The sequence below is a fragment of the Pelobates fuscus genome, chromosome 7 (genome assembly GCF_036172605.1).
Source record: "Pelobates fuscus isolate aPelFus1 chromosome 7, aPelFus1.pri, whole genome shotgun sequence".
Classification (NCBI taxonomy): domain Eukaryota; kingdom Metazoa; phylum Chordata; class Amphibia; order Anura; family Pelobatidae; genus Pelobates; species Pelobates fuscus.
Genome location: NC_086323.1, coordinates 37,216,558 through 37,234,467, shown reverse-complemented (window position 1 = coordinate 37,234,467; position 17,910 = coordinate 37,216,558). Strand labels below are relative to the sequence as shown.

The following is a 17,910-nucleotide window of genomic DNA, read 5'->3' as shown; positions in this document are numbered from 1 at the left end:
TATATATTTCCTACCTGTCCTATGTTAAATTTTGTGTATTAATATTGTTTTTGTATTTTATTGTACCATAATGTATCAATGCAATGTTTTGTAGACCCAGGACATACTTGAAAACGAGAGAAATCTCAATGTATCTTTCCTGGTAAAATATTTTATAAATAAATTTCCCTGAACAGAATATTATGTTTATGTATGTCAATTCATTAATAATCATGCTTCTGTGAGGTTTACAAAAAATAAATTAAATGTAGAAATCTACATTACTGTATTACTTGCATCCTAGAACTGGGTGCCTCCATCTTGCATTCCTTTCAGTCATTGTTATAAGATCAGTGCTAGAGAGGGCACAGGAAAAAGGAGGAACTGAAACAATGTTTCTATTTCTCCACCTTCAGTGCATTGCATGCCTTGTGTGTGCCTGGACTAAACTGAATTGTGATGTCAATTGCTAAAGCTTTGAAGGGACACTTTAGTCACCAAAACAACTTTAGCTTAATGAAGCTGTTTTGGTGTATAGGTCATGAATTCTCTGCTATTTATGAGTTAAATCACTTTGTTTATGCAGTCCTAGCCACACCTCCATGCATGTGACTTACACAGTCTTCCTAAACACTTCCTCTAAAGTGTCATCTAATGTCTACACTTCCTTTATTGCAAATTCTGTTTTATTTAGAATTATTTCCTGCTCTGTTAACAGCTTGCAGGAGCCTCCTGTGTGTGATTCAAGTTCAATTTACAGAACAGGAGATAAAAATGTTTAAAGTAAGTTACAAATGATTGAAAATTAAATTATTTTGTTTTCATGCAAGCTGTGTCAGTCATGGGCAGGGAAGGTGTGGCTAGGGCTGCATAAGCAGAAACAAAAGTGATTTAACTCCTAAATGGCAGTAAATTAAGCAGTGAGACTGTAGGGGCATGATTTATAAAAAAAAAAAAAAAAAAAACTGCTTCATTAAGCTAAAGTTGTTTTGGTGACTTTAGACATTTTTTGTATCGGCCATTAGTGTCTATTTATTAAATCAGGTAAACGATGTAGATGCATAGAATGTTGACATCTGTCACATGTTTGAATTTGCAGCATGGATTCATGGGGATCCAAGGAAGATCGTCTACCCAACAGATAGCTATGGACAGTTTTGTGGACAAAAAGGAACCCCAAATGAGTGAGTCCTTTAATTTATGCTAATGATGCATGTCACCGATGCTGGTTATTGGCCACGAAGGAGAATATTATTTATTGTGGCTGTTCTGAGGAGTGACTGGCAAGCTTTGTATAAAGAGCAGTTCTTCCAGGGAATTTCTAAATGTAGAACACCAATGGCATCCGCCTGAACATTCCACTGGTATCCATAGTGATTGCATCATATTTAGAACTTTGCTACAGAATTACAATTTATATATTTTCCCACTGTATGTGAGAAGGAATATTTGTGCATTGTACCATAGATTGTCCTCCATCATATCACAACTATGCATAGGCATATAACCTTACCAACAATTCTACTGTATTACACTGTGTACTGTGTGGGAAAATGTATTAATGTCAATCTAATGTTAAAGGATCACTCTAAGCACCAGGACGCATTTGCATGGTTGCAAGGTTATAGTACAGGGAGTATGGTGCACGGGATATCATACAAGCACACGCCATTTTGAGAATGGCTTATAATGGCAGCAGATTTAATTGTCAGCTCCACTGCTCAGACACAGCAAGGAAGATTATTAATTCATCAGAGAGGCCCTAGCCATCCCCACAAAAGGGGATTTAGGCCAGAGCGCAGGTTACGTTCTCTTTGTTTTTACTATGTATTTTAAGCTGTTGGATACTAAGCTACTGCTGCTGTAAGCGCGGTGCTTTATCTTTGTGCAGCTAGTCGCTGGCTCTTCTGATCACTGCACAGAGTCTGGCTGATCAAACTGCAAACTGTACTGTGTATACATTAATACATGTCCTGGTAAGGCTGGTATTAGTTTACTGAGCAGTTCAACTAATTCTGTGGGATGAGTCGAACTCCTACTGGAGGGGATAAACCATTTATCCCATAATCCTCTGCTGCACAGGGTTAAGAGCTTAAATCTGAGCCCACAGACCAGAATGGGAGCACACTGATTGGCAGAGACTCTTCCTGGTCTGGGAGGGGTTATTCTATTTCTGCAGACAGCCTTTCTCTGCAGTGCAGCTCCAGAATTATGCAGTTTTTATTTTAACTTATACATTTTTATGCATGTTTAATGCATCATCTGTACATTATAGAAAGTGAATAGGCTACTTATATTTCCAGGATTTAAACGTTCTCACATACGACAGTTCCTATTAAAATGTCAAAGCGTGTGGGAGTTAAATGCCTTCATTTTACTCCACAAAATCTGTTTTCGTGCAAAAGTTTTACAGAATAAAGATCATATTTAGAGCTTTAGATGACATTCTTACTCTTTAAATAACCAGTCAAATAAGCCACTTCCTACAGTAACAGTCTGTAGGAAAATATGAAAAGAAGAAACAGACATTTGTTTGCTGCCCCCTTGTGGACACTGATTTGTATGTATTTGCAGCAAGGAGCTGAGGATCTGCTCTAGGTTTGAGATAATCCCAATGTATTTAGTAATGCTTAATGTAGATAGTGTATTGAAAATGCAGACTTGGCAATGTCCATCATGTTCGTAATGTTGCTGAATTTAAAGAACACTATTGAATGGATTTAAAGTACAGTCAACAAATTGATTTGGAGTTTTTGCAGTATATTTTTTACAGTGTCTCCAATGCAACGTGTTAATGTTATAGTGCATGGGAGTGTCCCTTTAAATACTTTTTAATAGACCAGAGGGTGTGCAAAATTGGGCAATTGTCCCATTCGGCTCCTTGCAGAATATTATGGTAAACGTAGATCATCAGCTGATTTGCCAAAGGTGGGCACTCTTGATGTAAATATAGAACATTTTCTGTTTTATATCCCATGATTGTGGTGAATTATTTTGTGCTGCACGCACTGTATACAACTTGCTTCAATTATAAAGAATCATTACGTCACTTTTTCCTGTTGCCATATTTTGGCAAAAACAATAAAAATGAAATAGTAATAACTGCCTTAACACTGTGACGAAGTGATGAGTAACATCATAATTTCCCTTTGGAAATGTATTTCATTGTATTCTTGCACATTATTTTACTGAGTACATATGGCCGTTGCACACAATAATGAACCGATCCTTTTTCTCATTTTTAATCTATTTCTGTCCAGGAACAAGACGTACTTGATGTATTTTAACATCCTCCGCTGCGCAAGTCCTGTTGTGCTGATAAACCTGCAGTGCCCTACGACACAAGTAAGAGAAATGATAATAAAAAATACCGGGATTTGTTGTATCTTTTCCAATGGCAACATCTAGCTCATCGGCCACCTCTTAAAACAGAGTTGCCGACAATTATATAATAATGTGAACATTTTTATAAACATACTAAACTATCCTTGAATATAACATATCAAACTTTATCTTTGTATTTTCATATCCTTTTTGAGTTCTTCTAAGTTACCATATAATATTTACTATATTTTAATGCTGAGGGGAAATAGGGTCTAAAAGCTTTAAACACTATTAAACAATTAAGCATTGTTTGTAGCAATAGATATTGCTGAATAATAATTATTTGTGTCCTACCCTTATTTAACACAATTACCTTGAACTGCCCTCTTGTTGGCACAGCCACCTTCCACTTCATGTTTAGGTGAGTGCAGCCCTCCTGACTTTGTATATATATATATATATATATATATATATATATATATATATATATATATATATATATATAGAGAGAGAGAGAGAGAGAGAGAGAGAGAGAGTTGTAATCAAACTTATCAAACAAAAGAAATTAAATTAGCTCAACACAATTAATGCTGGTGGTTTCCCCAAAATCAACGGAAATTGCATCTTATAATGATTTCTTCAGTCTCAAAATTATTCAACCCCTTCATGGCAAGCATCTTTACTATGTAGTAGAGCACCCTTTTGCTGTTATGACCTGCTACAAATGAGATGCATAACCAAACACCAACTTCTGGCAGAGTTCCTGAGGAATCTTAGCCCATTGCTCATGAGCAATAGCCTCCAATTCAGTAATATTCTTGGGTTTGCGTGCTGCAACCGCCTACTTCAAATCCCACCAGAGATTTTCTATGGGGTCAGGTGACTGTGATGGCCACTGTAGAATTTTTCAGGACTTCTTCTGAAACCAAGTCTTGGTGGAATTTGAGGTATGCTTGGGATCATTGTCCTGTTGGAAGGTCCAATGACGCCCAAGCTTCAACTTGACGTTTGGCATGATGTTTTCTCTTGGGATTTCCTGCTGCTTCAATGAATCCATCTTGCCTTTCACACACTGCAGGTTTCCAATGCCAGAGGATGCAAAGCAGCCCCAGAGCATCATCGAGCCACCACCATGCTTAACTGTAGACAGAGTGTACTTTTCAGCATATATTTTATTTTTCTTCCTCCAGACATACCGCTGATCCATTAGGCCAAAAAGTTCCAGTTTTGTTTCATCGCTCAACAGGAAAGAATCCCAAAACTTTTCTTGTGCTTTTGGGTCAGTAGTGGTGTACATCTTGGAGTTCTGGCATGCAAACCTTCTGCATTTAGTATGCACCTTACTGTGCCTGTTGCCATCAAGACATGCTGCAGGTCATTTGTATTCACTCAAGGGTTTTTCACAACCTGTCTAATCAGAAATATGGTTGCAGCCATTGATAGCTTCCTTTTTCTGCCCCGTCCAAGTAGTATAACCACTGTTCCTTTAACTTTCAAACTATGATTCCAACGGTGTGTCTCTAGGAACATTCAGTGCCTTCGCTATCTTTTTGTATCCTGTTCCATGTTTGTGAAGGGACATGATCTCTTCTCCATACTTTGAAGACCATTCTTTTGCCATATTTCTTTTTTTTAATTTATAATTCTTTATTTTTGCATGCCAATAGACAATGATCACAATCCAAATAAAAACTGTGCGTTTACATCATGGTCATGAAATACTTCTTACAAAACGTTGACAGGTATATAAAGGACCACAGCAATCGGCAAGAAATTCCCAGAAAGTCATTGCAAAACCTATGCATGTCTACAGCAAGAATTTATGGTTTTGTAAAGTATAATAGAGAACTGAACAATAATTGAAAGAAGAAAGAAGTATAAAGGGTAGAAAGAGCGTTGAACCAAGCTTATGATTCCCCCCTGTCTCTGGCGAGCGATAGCCATCTGAACGGGTCGCATTAGCTATGTCGAAAATGCCCTCTAGGAGATAATCCCAGTTCCATTATCTGGCATGTGCCTAGTACATAGAAGTCTTATGCGAACAGAAGAAAGGTAGAGGAGCGGGGGTGGGAAGGAGGAGTGGGGTGGAAAGGTGGAGGAGAGATGAGGGGGGGTAGGAATGCCATCAAGTGGAACCAAGCAGGAACATGCGAAAACATCCCGTGTGGGGTCCTATTGCACCTCTCCCAGTCGGGGGATCTACCCACACCTAAAGAGTGTCATACCAGAGGCGGGGTTCGGGATTCTGTTAACCAGGTCACCCCTCTCCCAGCTCCCGCCTCCCCCACCCCTCCAATTCTCCACCGCATGAGCTCCTAACCCCCTACACTGGTGAATGCCAGGGTCATCTCTCCAGTTCCCAGGAGTGCTCGATTAATTGTGTGTCATGAGATCTATAGCCTGTCTTTATAATTGTGCCAGGGTTCCCAGATTTTGTAGAATGAGGCAAGGAAGTTATGTAGGGTCGCTGTCGCTGAAAGTTGATCCATTAAATGATTATCTTCTATTTTGGCCCTCACCTTACCCAAGGACGGTGAGGTGGGTTGTAACCAGTGGGCTGCAAGGACTCGTCTTGCTGCTATAGTGATTATATTGTATAATTTCTGTTCGCGGTGGGTCAGTCCCTCTAAGGGCTTGGAAAGCAAAAACAACCAAGGGCCCAGCTCGAACGGCCTACCGAAGACCTCCTTAAAGATGATCTGTATGTCCCCCCAGTAACGTGTCAGAGCAGGGCAATCCCACCACATATGCGAGTACGTCCCTTTCAGTCCGCACATCCTCCAACAGTCATTGCACATCCTCCAACAGTCATTTTAAGCAGCTGTACAGGGGTGGTGTGCCTCCTAAAGAGGATCTTATACATCTTTTCTTGTGAGACGACACACACACAGACCTTCGCTGCGGCTTCCCACATATCCTGCCATTCATCGCCATCAATGACCCTCCCCCCGCACAAGTCCCTCTCCTACTGATCAACATACCTTAGGGAGACTAAGTCATATTTATAACATGTAGTCATAGTGTGTATTTATCACAACTCTGCAACAAATACAATATGCATTGTTTTTTGGTTGAGGGATTGACATTGTGCAGATAAAATATGTTGTTGGTCTACATGGTGTGTGATAGTATACCATGTGCAAAAGGTGTGCGTGCACTAATGTGCGCATACAGCATGCATTATGTTTACATTGTGTGCGATGGAATAAATAGGAAATACAGCTATATTTCTAACATGCAGTCAAGCGTGACACTCAACAAACCCCTAGCCAGTTCAGATATTTCAAGTTTTTCAGCTCAAGCACACCTGGTGCAACTAATGAAGCCCTTTTTTTTTGCGTATTTGTGCTGTTGTGAGAGATTTTATTCAGGGGATTGAATAATTTTGAGACTTAAGAAGTCATTATAAGTTGCATTTCAAGTTAAATTTGGGGAAACCACCTAAAGCATTCGTTGTGTTGAGCTATTTCAATTGCTTTAGTTTGATTTGTTCATTGCAAACAGCTGAAATTATGTAAATTTTGACAATAAACCTGATCTTGATTGAAAAGCCTTCTTGAAGAAGGGAGCTTGCAGTAATTATTTAAAGGTTGAATACTGCACATAATATACGTCTGAGTATGTCTGCCTCTTTTCCAGCTCTGTGTCTCTAAGTGCCCAGACACCTTTGCTACCTACCGGGAAACAAGGTCTAATAAGAGCTACTGGGATTATTACAAACAGTTCTGCAAACCTGGATTTGATAGAGTTGGGAAGGTGAGTGGTTAAGCAGAAATACACAAAATAAAAACAAATATTAATTTACTGTATAAAATATCTGGAATGAAAGTGATGTATTAATAGGGGTAAAACATGGAAAGTGTGGATCTGCTACGTTTGTTACAGCCTTGTATACGAAACATACACTAATCAGCCACAACGTTAAAACCACTGATAGGTTAGGTGAATCACATTGATGACATCGTTACAATGGCACCTGTGGAGGGGTAGAATACATGTGTTGGCAGCAGGAATAACGGGCAAGCAATATCACGTACCACCTACCTACAGCTTGTCACTAACCATGTACATGGCAATGGTGTTCACTGACAGCTGTAGCCTCTTTCAAAAGGGATTAATTGAAGTGATTATTGTGTTGGGAGTCTCTGGCAATGCCCTTTTTTTTCATTGTTTGAATGTTTTTTTTTGTTTTTTTAATTGTTATACATTATTCCGCAGCAGACTACCCCCCATGTTCAACTAGAGATAATGAGGAAGTATTAGCCTGAGCAGCAATGGATGGCTGTGATTGGCTGAGGGTGTCAGCTGACCGCATTCAGTCAACTGTTGGCATGATTTGATATGACTATAAGGAAGTGTATAATCTCTGCCTTAGCCACACCTCCAGTCAGGGCTGGGCTGTGGGTACCCAGTTACTCTTATTTAATGTAAGACTAATTAAAAATGGTTTAGCAGTGAATGGAGGGCAATGCCAGAGGATTCCTGGCACTATAACCACTTAAAAAAATGGAATAGTATAGTGAATGCAGTGTTCCTTTAATAAAGTTGTGGGAGGACTCTAAACCGACTGACAGCTGCAAAGGAAAGTGTTTAACAATGATTGACAGAGAGTCAAGATTTAAATACCTATTTCCAGATTCAGATTAAGTACAATGGTGTGGATTGCTATGTTTACTCTTTTTTTTCAAATCTCACAAACACATATTTGCTAAATATAAGGGAGAAATATTAAGAGATTGGATGTGATTGTTACACTTTAATGTGAATTTGGGTTATTTCTCTGCCGCTTCAGCAATGAACATAGTTACACTATTACTGCACCCCCTGTACATAGTTATAATAAAATATATTATGATAAGAAATATGATAAAGCATACGTCTTGTAATGAGAGGACAATGTTTCCACAATATATGTGATTACATCTATTCACTTACTGTGTTATCTCAGTCTGTTGCAGAGGTTCTAAGCAATGAAGATTGTCCTTCAATGTTAATTCCCAGCAGGCCTTGTAAGTGGCAGCCATTTTTATTATTTCATTATTTAATGTATAGTAAAGCACGTGCTTCTAGGCCTACATAGATGTCTATTAATATTTTAATAAATACTAATTATAGTTACATAGTAATCTAGATTGGAAAAAAAAGACTCAAGTCCATTGAGTTTATCCTTTAAAACACGTCTTTTTATGCTGTTTTTTTATGATGTGATCCAAAATCACCACCTTCCCTCCCCACCCCCTCCAAACCCTCCCCCGCCCCCTCCCTCCAACAATTTAAAGCAATGGTCAATTATGGCAAAACATGGGGGAATCAATTCCTTTTTGAGTCCATAACGATAAGATTTATCTGCGATACAACAACCCACATACATGTTAATTGTATCCTTGAATATTCTGTTCTTCGAAAAAGAAAGCATCCAGACCTTTTTTAAAAAAAATAAAATATATATATATATATATATATATATATATATATATAAAATCTGATAAGACAGATTCTTCAGTCAGAGAATTCCACATCTTTATTGCCATAGCTGTAAAGAACCCTTTCCTCCGCTGTAAGTGAAAACTCCTTTCTTCCACTCTCAATGGGTGACCTCTTGTCTGTAGTATATTCTTGCTAATGAACAGATTAGCACTCAGTGGTTTGTTCTGACCCTTTATATATTTGTTTTGTGCTATCCTACCCCTCTAGGTTTATTTTTTTTCTTTTAAGAAAACAAATTGAAGTTTTTTTAGCCTTTCTAATTAATGATTTCCATATCCTTACTAATTTTGTAGCTCCCCTCTGCACTTTTTCTAGTTATGCAATATTCTTCTTTAAACCTGTTGCCCAATTTCTTTCTTTAAACCTTACCAGCCTTTGCAGTCACAGATGGGCATTGTTCACTACTGCCTAGGTTATGATATATAATTGTTCCCAAGTTCTTTATATTTAACGTTATCCCTAACTCAACCCAATTTAATGTAGAAGTTGCTTGTAGATTATTTATTTCAGAATGCTTGAGTTTGCATTTATCTGCCACTTGCCTCTAGCTTGCCCAGTCCCCCAATTTATTCAAATCCCTCTGTAGATAAATTACTTCATGTTGAGACCTAGTTTTTGTGTCATCTGCAAACACCGACAAGTGACTTTCATTGTCCACTGGACCCAGGACAGAACCCTGAGGCACTCTATCTTTAAGCTATTGTGATACTCAATAACACCATTTGTCATCTACATCAATTCATTTTCACTTTAATTTTAACCTTTTGTGTGGAACTGTATCAAAATGCCTTAGCAAAATTCAAGTAATTCACATCTACTGGATCACCCTGATCTACTCACTTCTTCAGAGAATGCAATTAAAGGAACACTATAGTCACTTAAATTACTTTAGCTAAATAAAGCAGTTTTAGTGTATAGATCATTCCCCTACAATTTCACTGCTCAATTCACTGTCATTTAGGAGTTAAATCACTTTGTTTCTGTTTATGCAGCCCTAGCCACACCTCCCCTGGCTATGATTGACAGAGCCTGCATGAAAAAAAAGCTGGTTTCACGTTCAAACAGATGTAATGTACCTTAAATAATTGTATCTCAATCTCTAAATTGAACTTTAATCACATACAGGAGGCTCTTGTAGGGTCTAGCAAGCTATTAACATAGCAGGGGATAAGAAAATCTTAATTAAACAGAACTTGCAATAAAGAAAGCCTAAATAGGGCTCTCTTTACAGGAAGTGTTTGTGGAAGGCTGTGCAAGTCACATGCAGGGAGGTGTTACTAGGGTTCATAAACAAAGGGATTTAACTCGTAAATGGCAGAGGATTGAGCAGTGAGGCTGCAGGGGCATGCTCTATACACCAAAACTGCTTCATTAAGCTAAAGTTGTTCATGTGACTATAGTGTCCCTTTAAGGTAGTTTGCCATTATCTGTCTGTCATAAAACCACAATGGTTCCTACTAATGATATTGTTGTTCAAAATGAATTCTTGATTATTATCCTTCAACAGCCCTTCAAATAATTTCCCATGTTCATGGTTCTGTAGTTTCCAGGTTCAGCGCTTGACATTGTTACTAATTGTATATGTGTGTGTTTATATGATCAGAATGCTGTTTTGTCCCCCCATAAAATCCTAGTTCTGCAGAGGTGCTTCCCTGATTTCTCCACCAGAAATGGCGTGCTAATGGTCGCAAATAAAACTATGTTCAAAGATGGAGATGATCAAATGAGAAATGTGACAGATCTTCGCGAGGCGGCAAAGTAAGCATTTATTAATTATTTCGCTTGGTAAACGTAGCCAAGGGATGAGCTTTCTTACAAGTGATTCATGTATTTTTTGTATAGTTGAAGATGCAGTAATGATCATTAAAACATTCTAAAAAAAAAATTAAAAAAAAAGAAAAAGGAACTCAGTATGTATCAGATAGGAGATGGGATTTGTACACTTCCTATGCACTTTGCACATGTAAAGAAAAGCTTTAGAGATTAATGCTGCAGCATGATAAAAGATGGAAAGGAATTGTCTCACTGTTGCACTGTAGCTTCCTCTTAGTGGATAAATGACTATAACAATAAAAAGCAATAGCAAAGGCATATTTGTAGAATCCATTGGTGCAAACACATATTTATTATTGAAGAGCAATTAAAACCACAGGCATTTCAGGATCTACTCCTTTATCAATTAGAAAATGTGAGTAGTGGGATGTTGTGTGTGTATAGGGGTGGAATAGGGGCTTTATTAAAATAATTATAATTAATAAAAATAGTTTTTTTTTTTTTTAAAGATATTCAGTCACCCTACCTCTTTTTACCTGCAGGTAGGGGGGGGGGCATTCTGGCCCATGGTTGATCAGTGTCCTGGATAATGTCAGGGGGAGGGTACCCGCAGCTTCTTGTCTGCGCCACAATGTCAGTCTGACTGACCGTAACTTGGGAGACAGCAACATATGGTCTGCACCTGGCAGAGGTGCAGACCGGAGTCTGCCTGGTTCTCCCGCAGCATTAGAGCAGAAAAGACTGTGTTGGGTCCCCACACCCGGGGTCACACTGACCAAGCTGCCAAGTTCCCTCTCGGTATTGGGCCCTCTGTTCGTGACAAGTGCTCGATAGGCACGGACTCTGCTATAAGCTAGAATCCAGCTGAACAGGTCTCCTGTGATCTGTGCATTGTGTGTTCCTGTATTAAATCACTGTTTGTTTTTGTTTAAAAGTGTGTATGGAACAAGCATAAATGAACTGACATCATCTGGTTTTATTTTCATCACAGCATTTATTTTGTCTTGTAGCCATGTAAGAGTCATTCAACATGGAACTAAAAGGTTAAAAAGCAAATGTTTTTCGTAAATTTTGTTCATTGTACGATTACATGTGTTCAGCTGGGACACAGCAATACTAACTGCAGTAATGTATCACAACACCAGGAGTTTAAAATTTAACAGAGAAAATAATACATAGTAATCAGACACAGGGAAACATCTGGCCACACCTCAGATGGCTGCTAGAGGTGCTTCATGGGGCAGTGCTGCACTATGTGACTGACATTCAGTGTCCCCTCCCTCTGCATTCAGACACTGAACTTTCCTCATAGAGATGCATTGATTAAATGTATCTCTGTGAGGAGATGCTGATTGGCCAGGGCTGTGTCTGGCTTGTGCTAGCTCTGCCCCTGATCTGCCTCCTTTACAAGCTCAGCCAATCCAATGCTATCCTATTTGAAAGGATTGTGATTAGTTCAGATCACCACTTCTAATGATGTCAACCAACGAGGTGGACCAGGGGCAGAGCCAGCAGCAGCAGACTGAAATAAAGGGGTAAGGGGGAGGGGAAGGCAGGGCAGGGGGACTAAATGGTGTTTTTAACACTATAGGGTCAGGAATGCATGTTTGTGTTCCTGACCATATAGTGTTCCTTCAACTCCTCAATCACTGCAAAGGGGTCAATGGAACAGGGGGTCCATAGCACTAGCTGTGTTTTGTCATGGAGGGGTCATAGGGTTTCTGACACATTTTATGTACCAACATTCTGTTATTCTGATGAATAGATGGGCGATGGGTAGAGTGCTGCAATTGAGGTTTCCTATTCATTTCACTGCATTGAAAAGCTGCATCACAGTCTACAGGACATTGCAGAGCATGCTACTGTATTGTGATTGAAAGATTACATCCAGACAATCTAGATACAAACAGAAAAAAACACCCATAAGAGACAAGGAAATTAAATGTTCTTCCCTTCTGGGTAGTCCTACTGAAAAACAGATTTAGATCAATTAAAGTATAGAACGTAAAGGGAAGAACGATTCTTGTTTATCTGTAACACAGTTCTGTTTAGAACAGTAGAAGTTCGGAGAGGGCTGTTAACCTGGGGAGATGTATTTTACATGGAGTTTAAGGTGTCAGGACATGGCTTTTAATCTGGGGAGATGTATCTAACATGGAGTTCTAGGTGTTAGAACATGGCTGTTAATCTGGGGAGATGTATCTAAGATGGAGTTGGAGGGGCCAGGACATGGCTGTTAATCTGGGGAGATGTATCTAACATGGAGTTGGAAGGGCCAAGACATGGCTGTTAATCTGGGGAGATGTATCTAACATGGAGTTGTAGGGGCTAGGAAAGGGCTGTTAATCTGGGGAGATGTATCTAACATGGAGTTGGAGTGGCCAGGACAGGGCTGTTAATCTGGGTAGATGTATCTAACATGGAGTTATAGGGGCCAGGACAGGGCTGTTAATCTGGGCAGATGTATCTAACATGGAGGTGTAGGGGCCAGGACAGGGCTGTTAATCTGGGGAGATGTATGTAACATGGAGTTCTAGGTGTTAGAACATGGCTGTTAATCTGGGGAGATGTATCTAAGATGGAGTTGGAGGGGCCAGGACATGGCTGTTAATCTGGGGAGATGTATCTAACATAGAGTTGGAGGGGCCAGGACAGGGCTGTTAATCTGGGGAGATGTATCTAACATGGAGTTGGAGGGGCCAGGACAGGGCTGTTAATCTGGGGAGATGTATCTAACATGGAGTTGAAGGGGCCAGGACATGGCTGTAAATTTGGGGAGATGTGTCTAACATTGAGTTGGAGTGGCCAGGACAGGGCTGTTAATCTGGGGAGATGTATCTAACATGGAGTTGTAGGGGCCAGGACATGGCTGTTAATCTGGGGAGCTGTATCTAACATGTAGTTGGAGGGGCCAGGAGATGGCTGTTAATCTCGGGAGATGTATCTAACATGGAGTTGGAGTGGCCAGGACAGGGCTGTTAATCTGGGTAGATGTATCTAACATGGAGTTATAGGGGCCAGGACAGGGCTGTTAATCTGGGCAGATGTATCTAACATGGAGGTGTAGGGGCCAGGACAGGGCTGTTAATCTGGGGAGATGTATGTAACATGGAGTTCTAGGTGTTAGAACATGGCTGTTAATCTGGGGAGATGTATCTAAGATGGAGTTGGAGGGGCCAGGACATGGCTGTTAATCTGGGGAGATGTATCTAACATAGAGTTGGAGGGGCCAGGACAGGGCTGTTAATCTGGGGAGATGTATCTAACATGGAGTTGGAGGGGCCAGGACAGGGCTGTTAATCTGGGGAGATGTATCTAACATGGAGTTGAAGGGGCCAGGACATGGCTGTAAATTTGGGGAGATGTGTCTAACATTGAGTTGGAGTGGCCAGGACAGGGCTGTTAATCTGGGGAGATGTATCTAACATGGAGTTGTAGGGGCCAGGACATGGCTGTTAATCTGGGGAGCTGTATCTAACATGTAGTTGGAGGGGCCAGGAGATGGCTGTTAATCTCGGGAGATGTTTCTAACATGGAGTTGGAGGGGCCAGGACAGGGCTGTTAATCTGGAGAGATGTATCTAACATGGAGTTGGAGGGGCCAGGACATGACTGTTAATCTTGGGAGATGTATCTAACATGGAGTTGAAGGTGTTAGAACATGGCTGTTAATCTGGGGAGATGTATCCAACATGGAGTTGTAGGTGTTAGAGCATGGCTGTTAATCTGGGGAGATGTATCTAAAATGGATTTGAACGTGTCAGGACACGGCTGTTAATCTGGGGAGATGTATCTAACATGAAGTTGGAGGGGCCAGGACATGGCTGTTAATCTGGGGAGATGTATCTAACATGGAGTTGCTTCCATGACATTCTTAGAATGGAAGACACTGTGGCATATAGGGGAGTTCAGACATTGCTGTGTTCCTTAGCTGAACACAATGCATGCAGCCCGACACTCGAACTAGGAGTGTAATAATCGTACTGTTCGCGGGAACCATTTTCTTTCACAAGTTGCATTTAATGCGGTAATAAGTGTGTGATGGTGGAAGAATCTGCCCATGTCTGACGATGAAACACTCTACTGTGCTTTGGCTTTGTGCATGAGAAGGCAGTCTGATTAATGCTTATTGTAAACTAGATTGGTAAAGCGCTGGCACATGGCTAAAGTCGCACTGTGGGCCCTATTCAATGTGGAAATAATAACAAAAATATGAATTACTTAAAGGACTGCTACACGTAAATGGGAGGATTTGGGGAATAATTGGTAGAATAGAGTAGGGATCAACCACTGTAATTTTTCCAGAGCCAATGACTTTAAGCGGTGCTGATAATCTGTACATTTAACGTTTTGAAAAAAACGCAACACAAATCTGGCTTCAACTGAACATGCGGTCAGCAATCACACTCTTATCACTCTCAGGCAGCCAGTACAGGCCGGGTTCAGCAAGATCCTAGCATGTACAGTGCCGTTACTGACAGCAGTGGGGTTAATGCAATCACACTCCTATCACTCTCAGGCAGCCAACCCAGTAAATTATAGTAGATTATTCACTGTCTCACATCCTGGGATAAAGTGAGGTTGCCTCTTTGGCTGGCGGCTGGAGTTTCCAGATGTGGAAGACGGTGTGCGGTGACTTAGAGAGTTGAGCAAGTTATGTGTAATATCGGTAAATTCCAAGACCGACACTAATAATCAGAAATATGCCAGATATCAGCTCCAATAATCATCGGAACTGATAATCGGTCTATCCCTAGAATGCAGATATTACTGTTCTGTTAGAGTACAGGAAACGTGGGAGTGGGATGTGAAATACAATTCCCATAACTACCTGTAATTCAAAAGGAGAATTAACTATATGCAGTGGCTATATGCAGTTTTCAAAGTTCTATGAAGAGTATCTGAATATAAAAAATCTTTATTTGATTGACTGAAATGATGGCGAATTGACAAAGTAATTCTAACTTTTAGAATAAACTAGCCCGGATGGATAAAACATAGTATAAAAATACTGGTGATTTTTTCCATTTTGGCCTATTATTTTTTTATGTCAATTCTTCGCGGTTCTCTGTTTGGTCGATAAACCCCTTTATTATTTTCACCCTTGTTTCTTTTGGAAAAGATCATTATAAACAAGTTTTTTCTCTTAATCTTGTTTAGAGAATGACTAAAGACATATTGAATATGGCCCTGTGAATTTTATTTTAGTGACTGATAACTAAAAATCTTCACAGTTGGTGTATAACATCTGTTTGCATCTCCTTTGCCTGCTACAAGCATACAGCGCAATACTAATGTGATCTTAACCAAGCCATATGCAAAACGAGCTTAACTGGAGCAACCTTAGCCGTTTTACCAAGCATTAACCCTGTAAGTGACAGAGAGGTGAGCAGCTGATAGCTTGTTGCTCCAACACATTGAAAAGTTAATGCATTTTGCTGTTGGGAAAAACCTAAAAAATAAATCATGTTTTTAAAACACTTTCCTTTTTTTCGTAACCCAAGTGGTATCAATAATGTGCTCGATGCAAGGTCAGTCGGGATGAAGATATTCGAGGACTTTGCAAGTTCTTGGTACTGGATATTGATGTAAGTGATTCTTTTTCAACTTTTCCATCTAAGCGTAAACTTAAAAGCAGGATGTACCGGACATATCTTAATTATTTGCAGGCTGGGACAGTTTATGGAAACACAATCTGACGAGAGGAATTTTTTTTTTTTGATCTTAAAGTGCTCATGTTTAACAAATCTATGCACTTTCCTATGTCAAGATACATAAACGATATTGCAAACAACAAATAATCTAATTTTCTCCGGAGACTTATACAGTCGATAGATCTCGCATACCTTCCTAACCCTAAACAAACAGACTTTCCTTAATGCTTTTTTTTTTTTAATTCTCTTTCCAGAGCCCTTTTTATCGCAATGGTTGTGAGCCTGCTTTTCTTAATACTTCTGAGGTTCACAGCCGGCGTGTTTTTCTGGATTTTTATTATTGGAGTGATTGGAGTTGTGGGGTATGGTAAGTGTAATATTTTACAAATCTATTTTAATTTGTGTGTGTTTAAAATGATCTCTCGCATATAAATTGTAGACTAAATGCCCGGATGTGGTAACAAAGTGATCAGAAAAAAAAAATCTAAAATAATTGAATTGTAACTGACACTCAATAATATCTTGAAGTTGTATAGTCTGCCTTTAGATCCTTATGTAGTTATTTACTAAAGTGATAATTGTATATTTATTTAAGGCCAGAGTGACCAAACTGGAGAAATCTAGCTATGCTTCCAGCTTGTCCACTTTGGATTAAAATTTAAAATGAATTTTAAATTCCTGTTTAATTCCTGACAATTCTCACGTTAGTAAATAACCCCGACAGCATGGCAGGCCTAGTTATTTCTGTGTCTCGGTTTTCAATAAATATTTCCACGTTTCCTTTACTGAAAGCATTGAAAATCACTTTTAACTTTTGCGATGCTCTGATTTCTTTGAAATGTGTTTTGAATAACTAGCAAATGACGTCATAGCTCCAACTCAGTTAAGTCTAGGCACAGTTAAGGCACGCAATGCAAATGAGGGAATACATTTTCTGCACAATGTATACTTTGAATGATATTTCCGTAAATACTATGTTCTAATGCAGTTTTATGATAAATGCTGCTCATGCGTGTCTGCTACTTTATAATTCTACAAGTGTGGTAATATGAATCTCTCCTATTCACAGAATAAACTGAGTCTGTGCTGTTGCTTGAAGTAATTTGCTCTTATTGAATACTGTTACCATTTTCAGGCATCTGGCGCTGTTTTTATGAATATTACAGCTTAAAAGGAGTCCCCGGGGCTAATTTAACCATATATGACATTGGATTGCAGACCGACTTCAGGGTGTATCTCGAACTGCAGCAAACATGGCTGGTATTCAGTAAGTACGATTGTGACGAGATTATGGCTGTTTGAAATGGGAAATCTGTTTCCTTAAATAAGTCTACCCATATCTGGACCTTAAAGGCACACTCTAGTCACCAGCTTAATGTTGTGGTTCTGTCACAAGGAGACTGTCCTTGCAAGCTGAGCAGTGTAGACACTTCCTTGTCTTGAAATTATGGAACCCCACTATCCATCCTCTTTTCACTTATATTGATGAGAGGCCCCCTCATTTTAGAGAGTGATTTCAAATCTCAGAAGACAGTGTCCTTAAGATATTTGAGAGACACATAGGCCTCTATTTAATATTGTTTAGATAAACTTTCCAAATGATTAAATATTGTTGGATAAACTTTTCAAATTACCTTTTCAACATATTAAAATATCAAGACGTATATCATATATAAAAAAATATATATTTTATA

General features: G+C 39.4%; 1 protein-coding gene across 6 annotated transcripts in view; it reads left to right on the top strand.

The window, feature by feature from the left end:
* The window catches only part of SLC44A5 (solute carrier family 44 member 5), a 150,007-nt gene that overhangs the window by 106,501 nt on the left and 25,596 nt on the right, over positions 1–17,910 (top strand). For 4 of the 6 annotated variants that reach the window (XM_063427938.1, XM_063427937.1, XM_063427935.1 and 1 more), the window contains exons 4-12: positions 1,079–1,163; positions 3,240–3,324; positions 6,943–7,059; positions 8,252–8,312; positions 10,425–10,548; positions 11,574–11,606; positions 16,067–16,150; positions 16,471–16,583; positions 17,352–17,483. In XM_063427938.1, the coding sequence (XP_063284008.1) occupies positions 1,079–1,163; positions 3,240–3,324; positions 6,943–7,059; positions 8,252–8,312; positions 10,425–10,548; positions 11,574–11,606; positions 16,067–16,150; positions 16,471–16,583; positions 17,352–17,483 (834 nt within the window). The remainder of the gene's footprint in view (positions 1–1,078; positions 1,164–3,239; positions 3,325–6,942; positions 7,060–8,251; positions 8,313–10,424; positions 10,549–11,573; positions 11,607–16,066; positions 16,151–16,470; positions 16,584–17,351; positions 17,484–17,910) is intronic. The other 2 variants (XM_063427939.1, XM_063427940.1) reach the window with 1 other exon arrangement.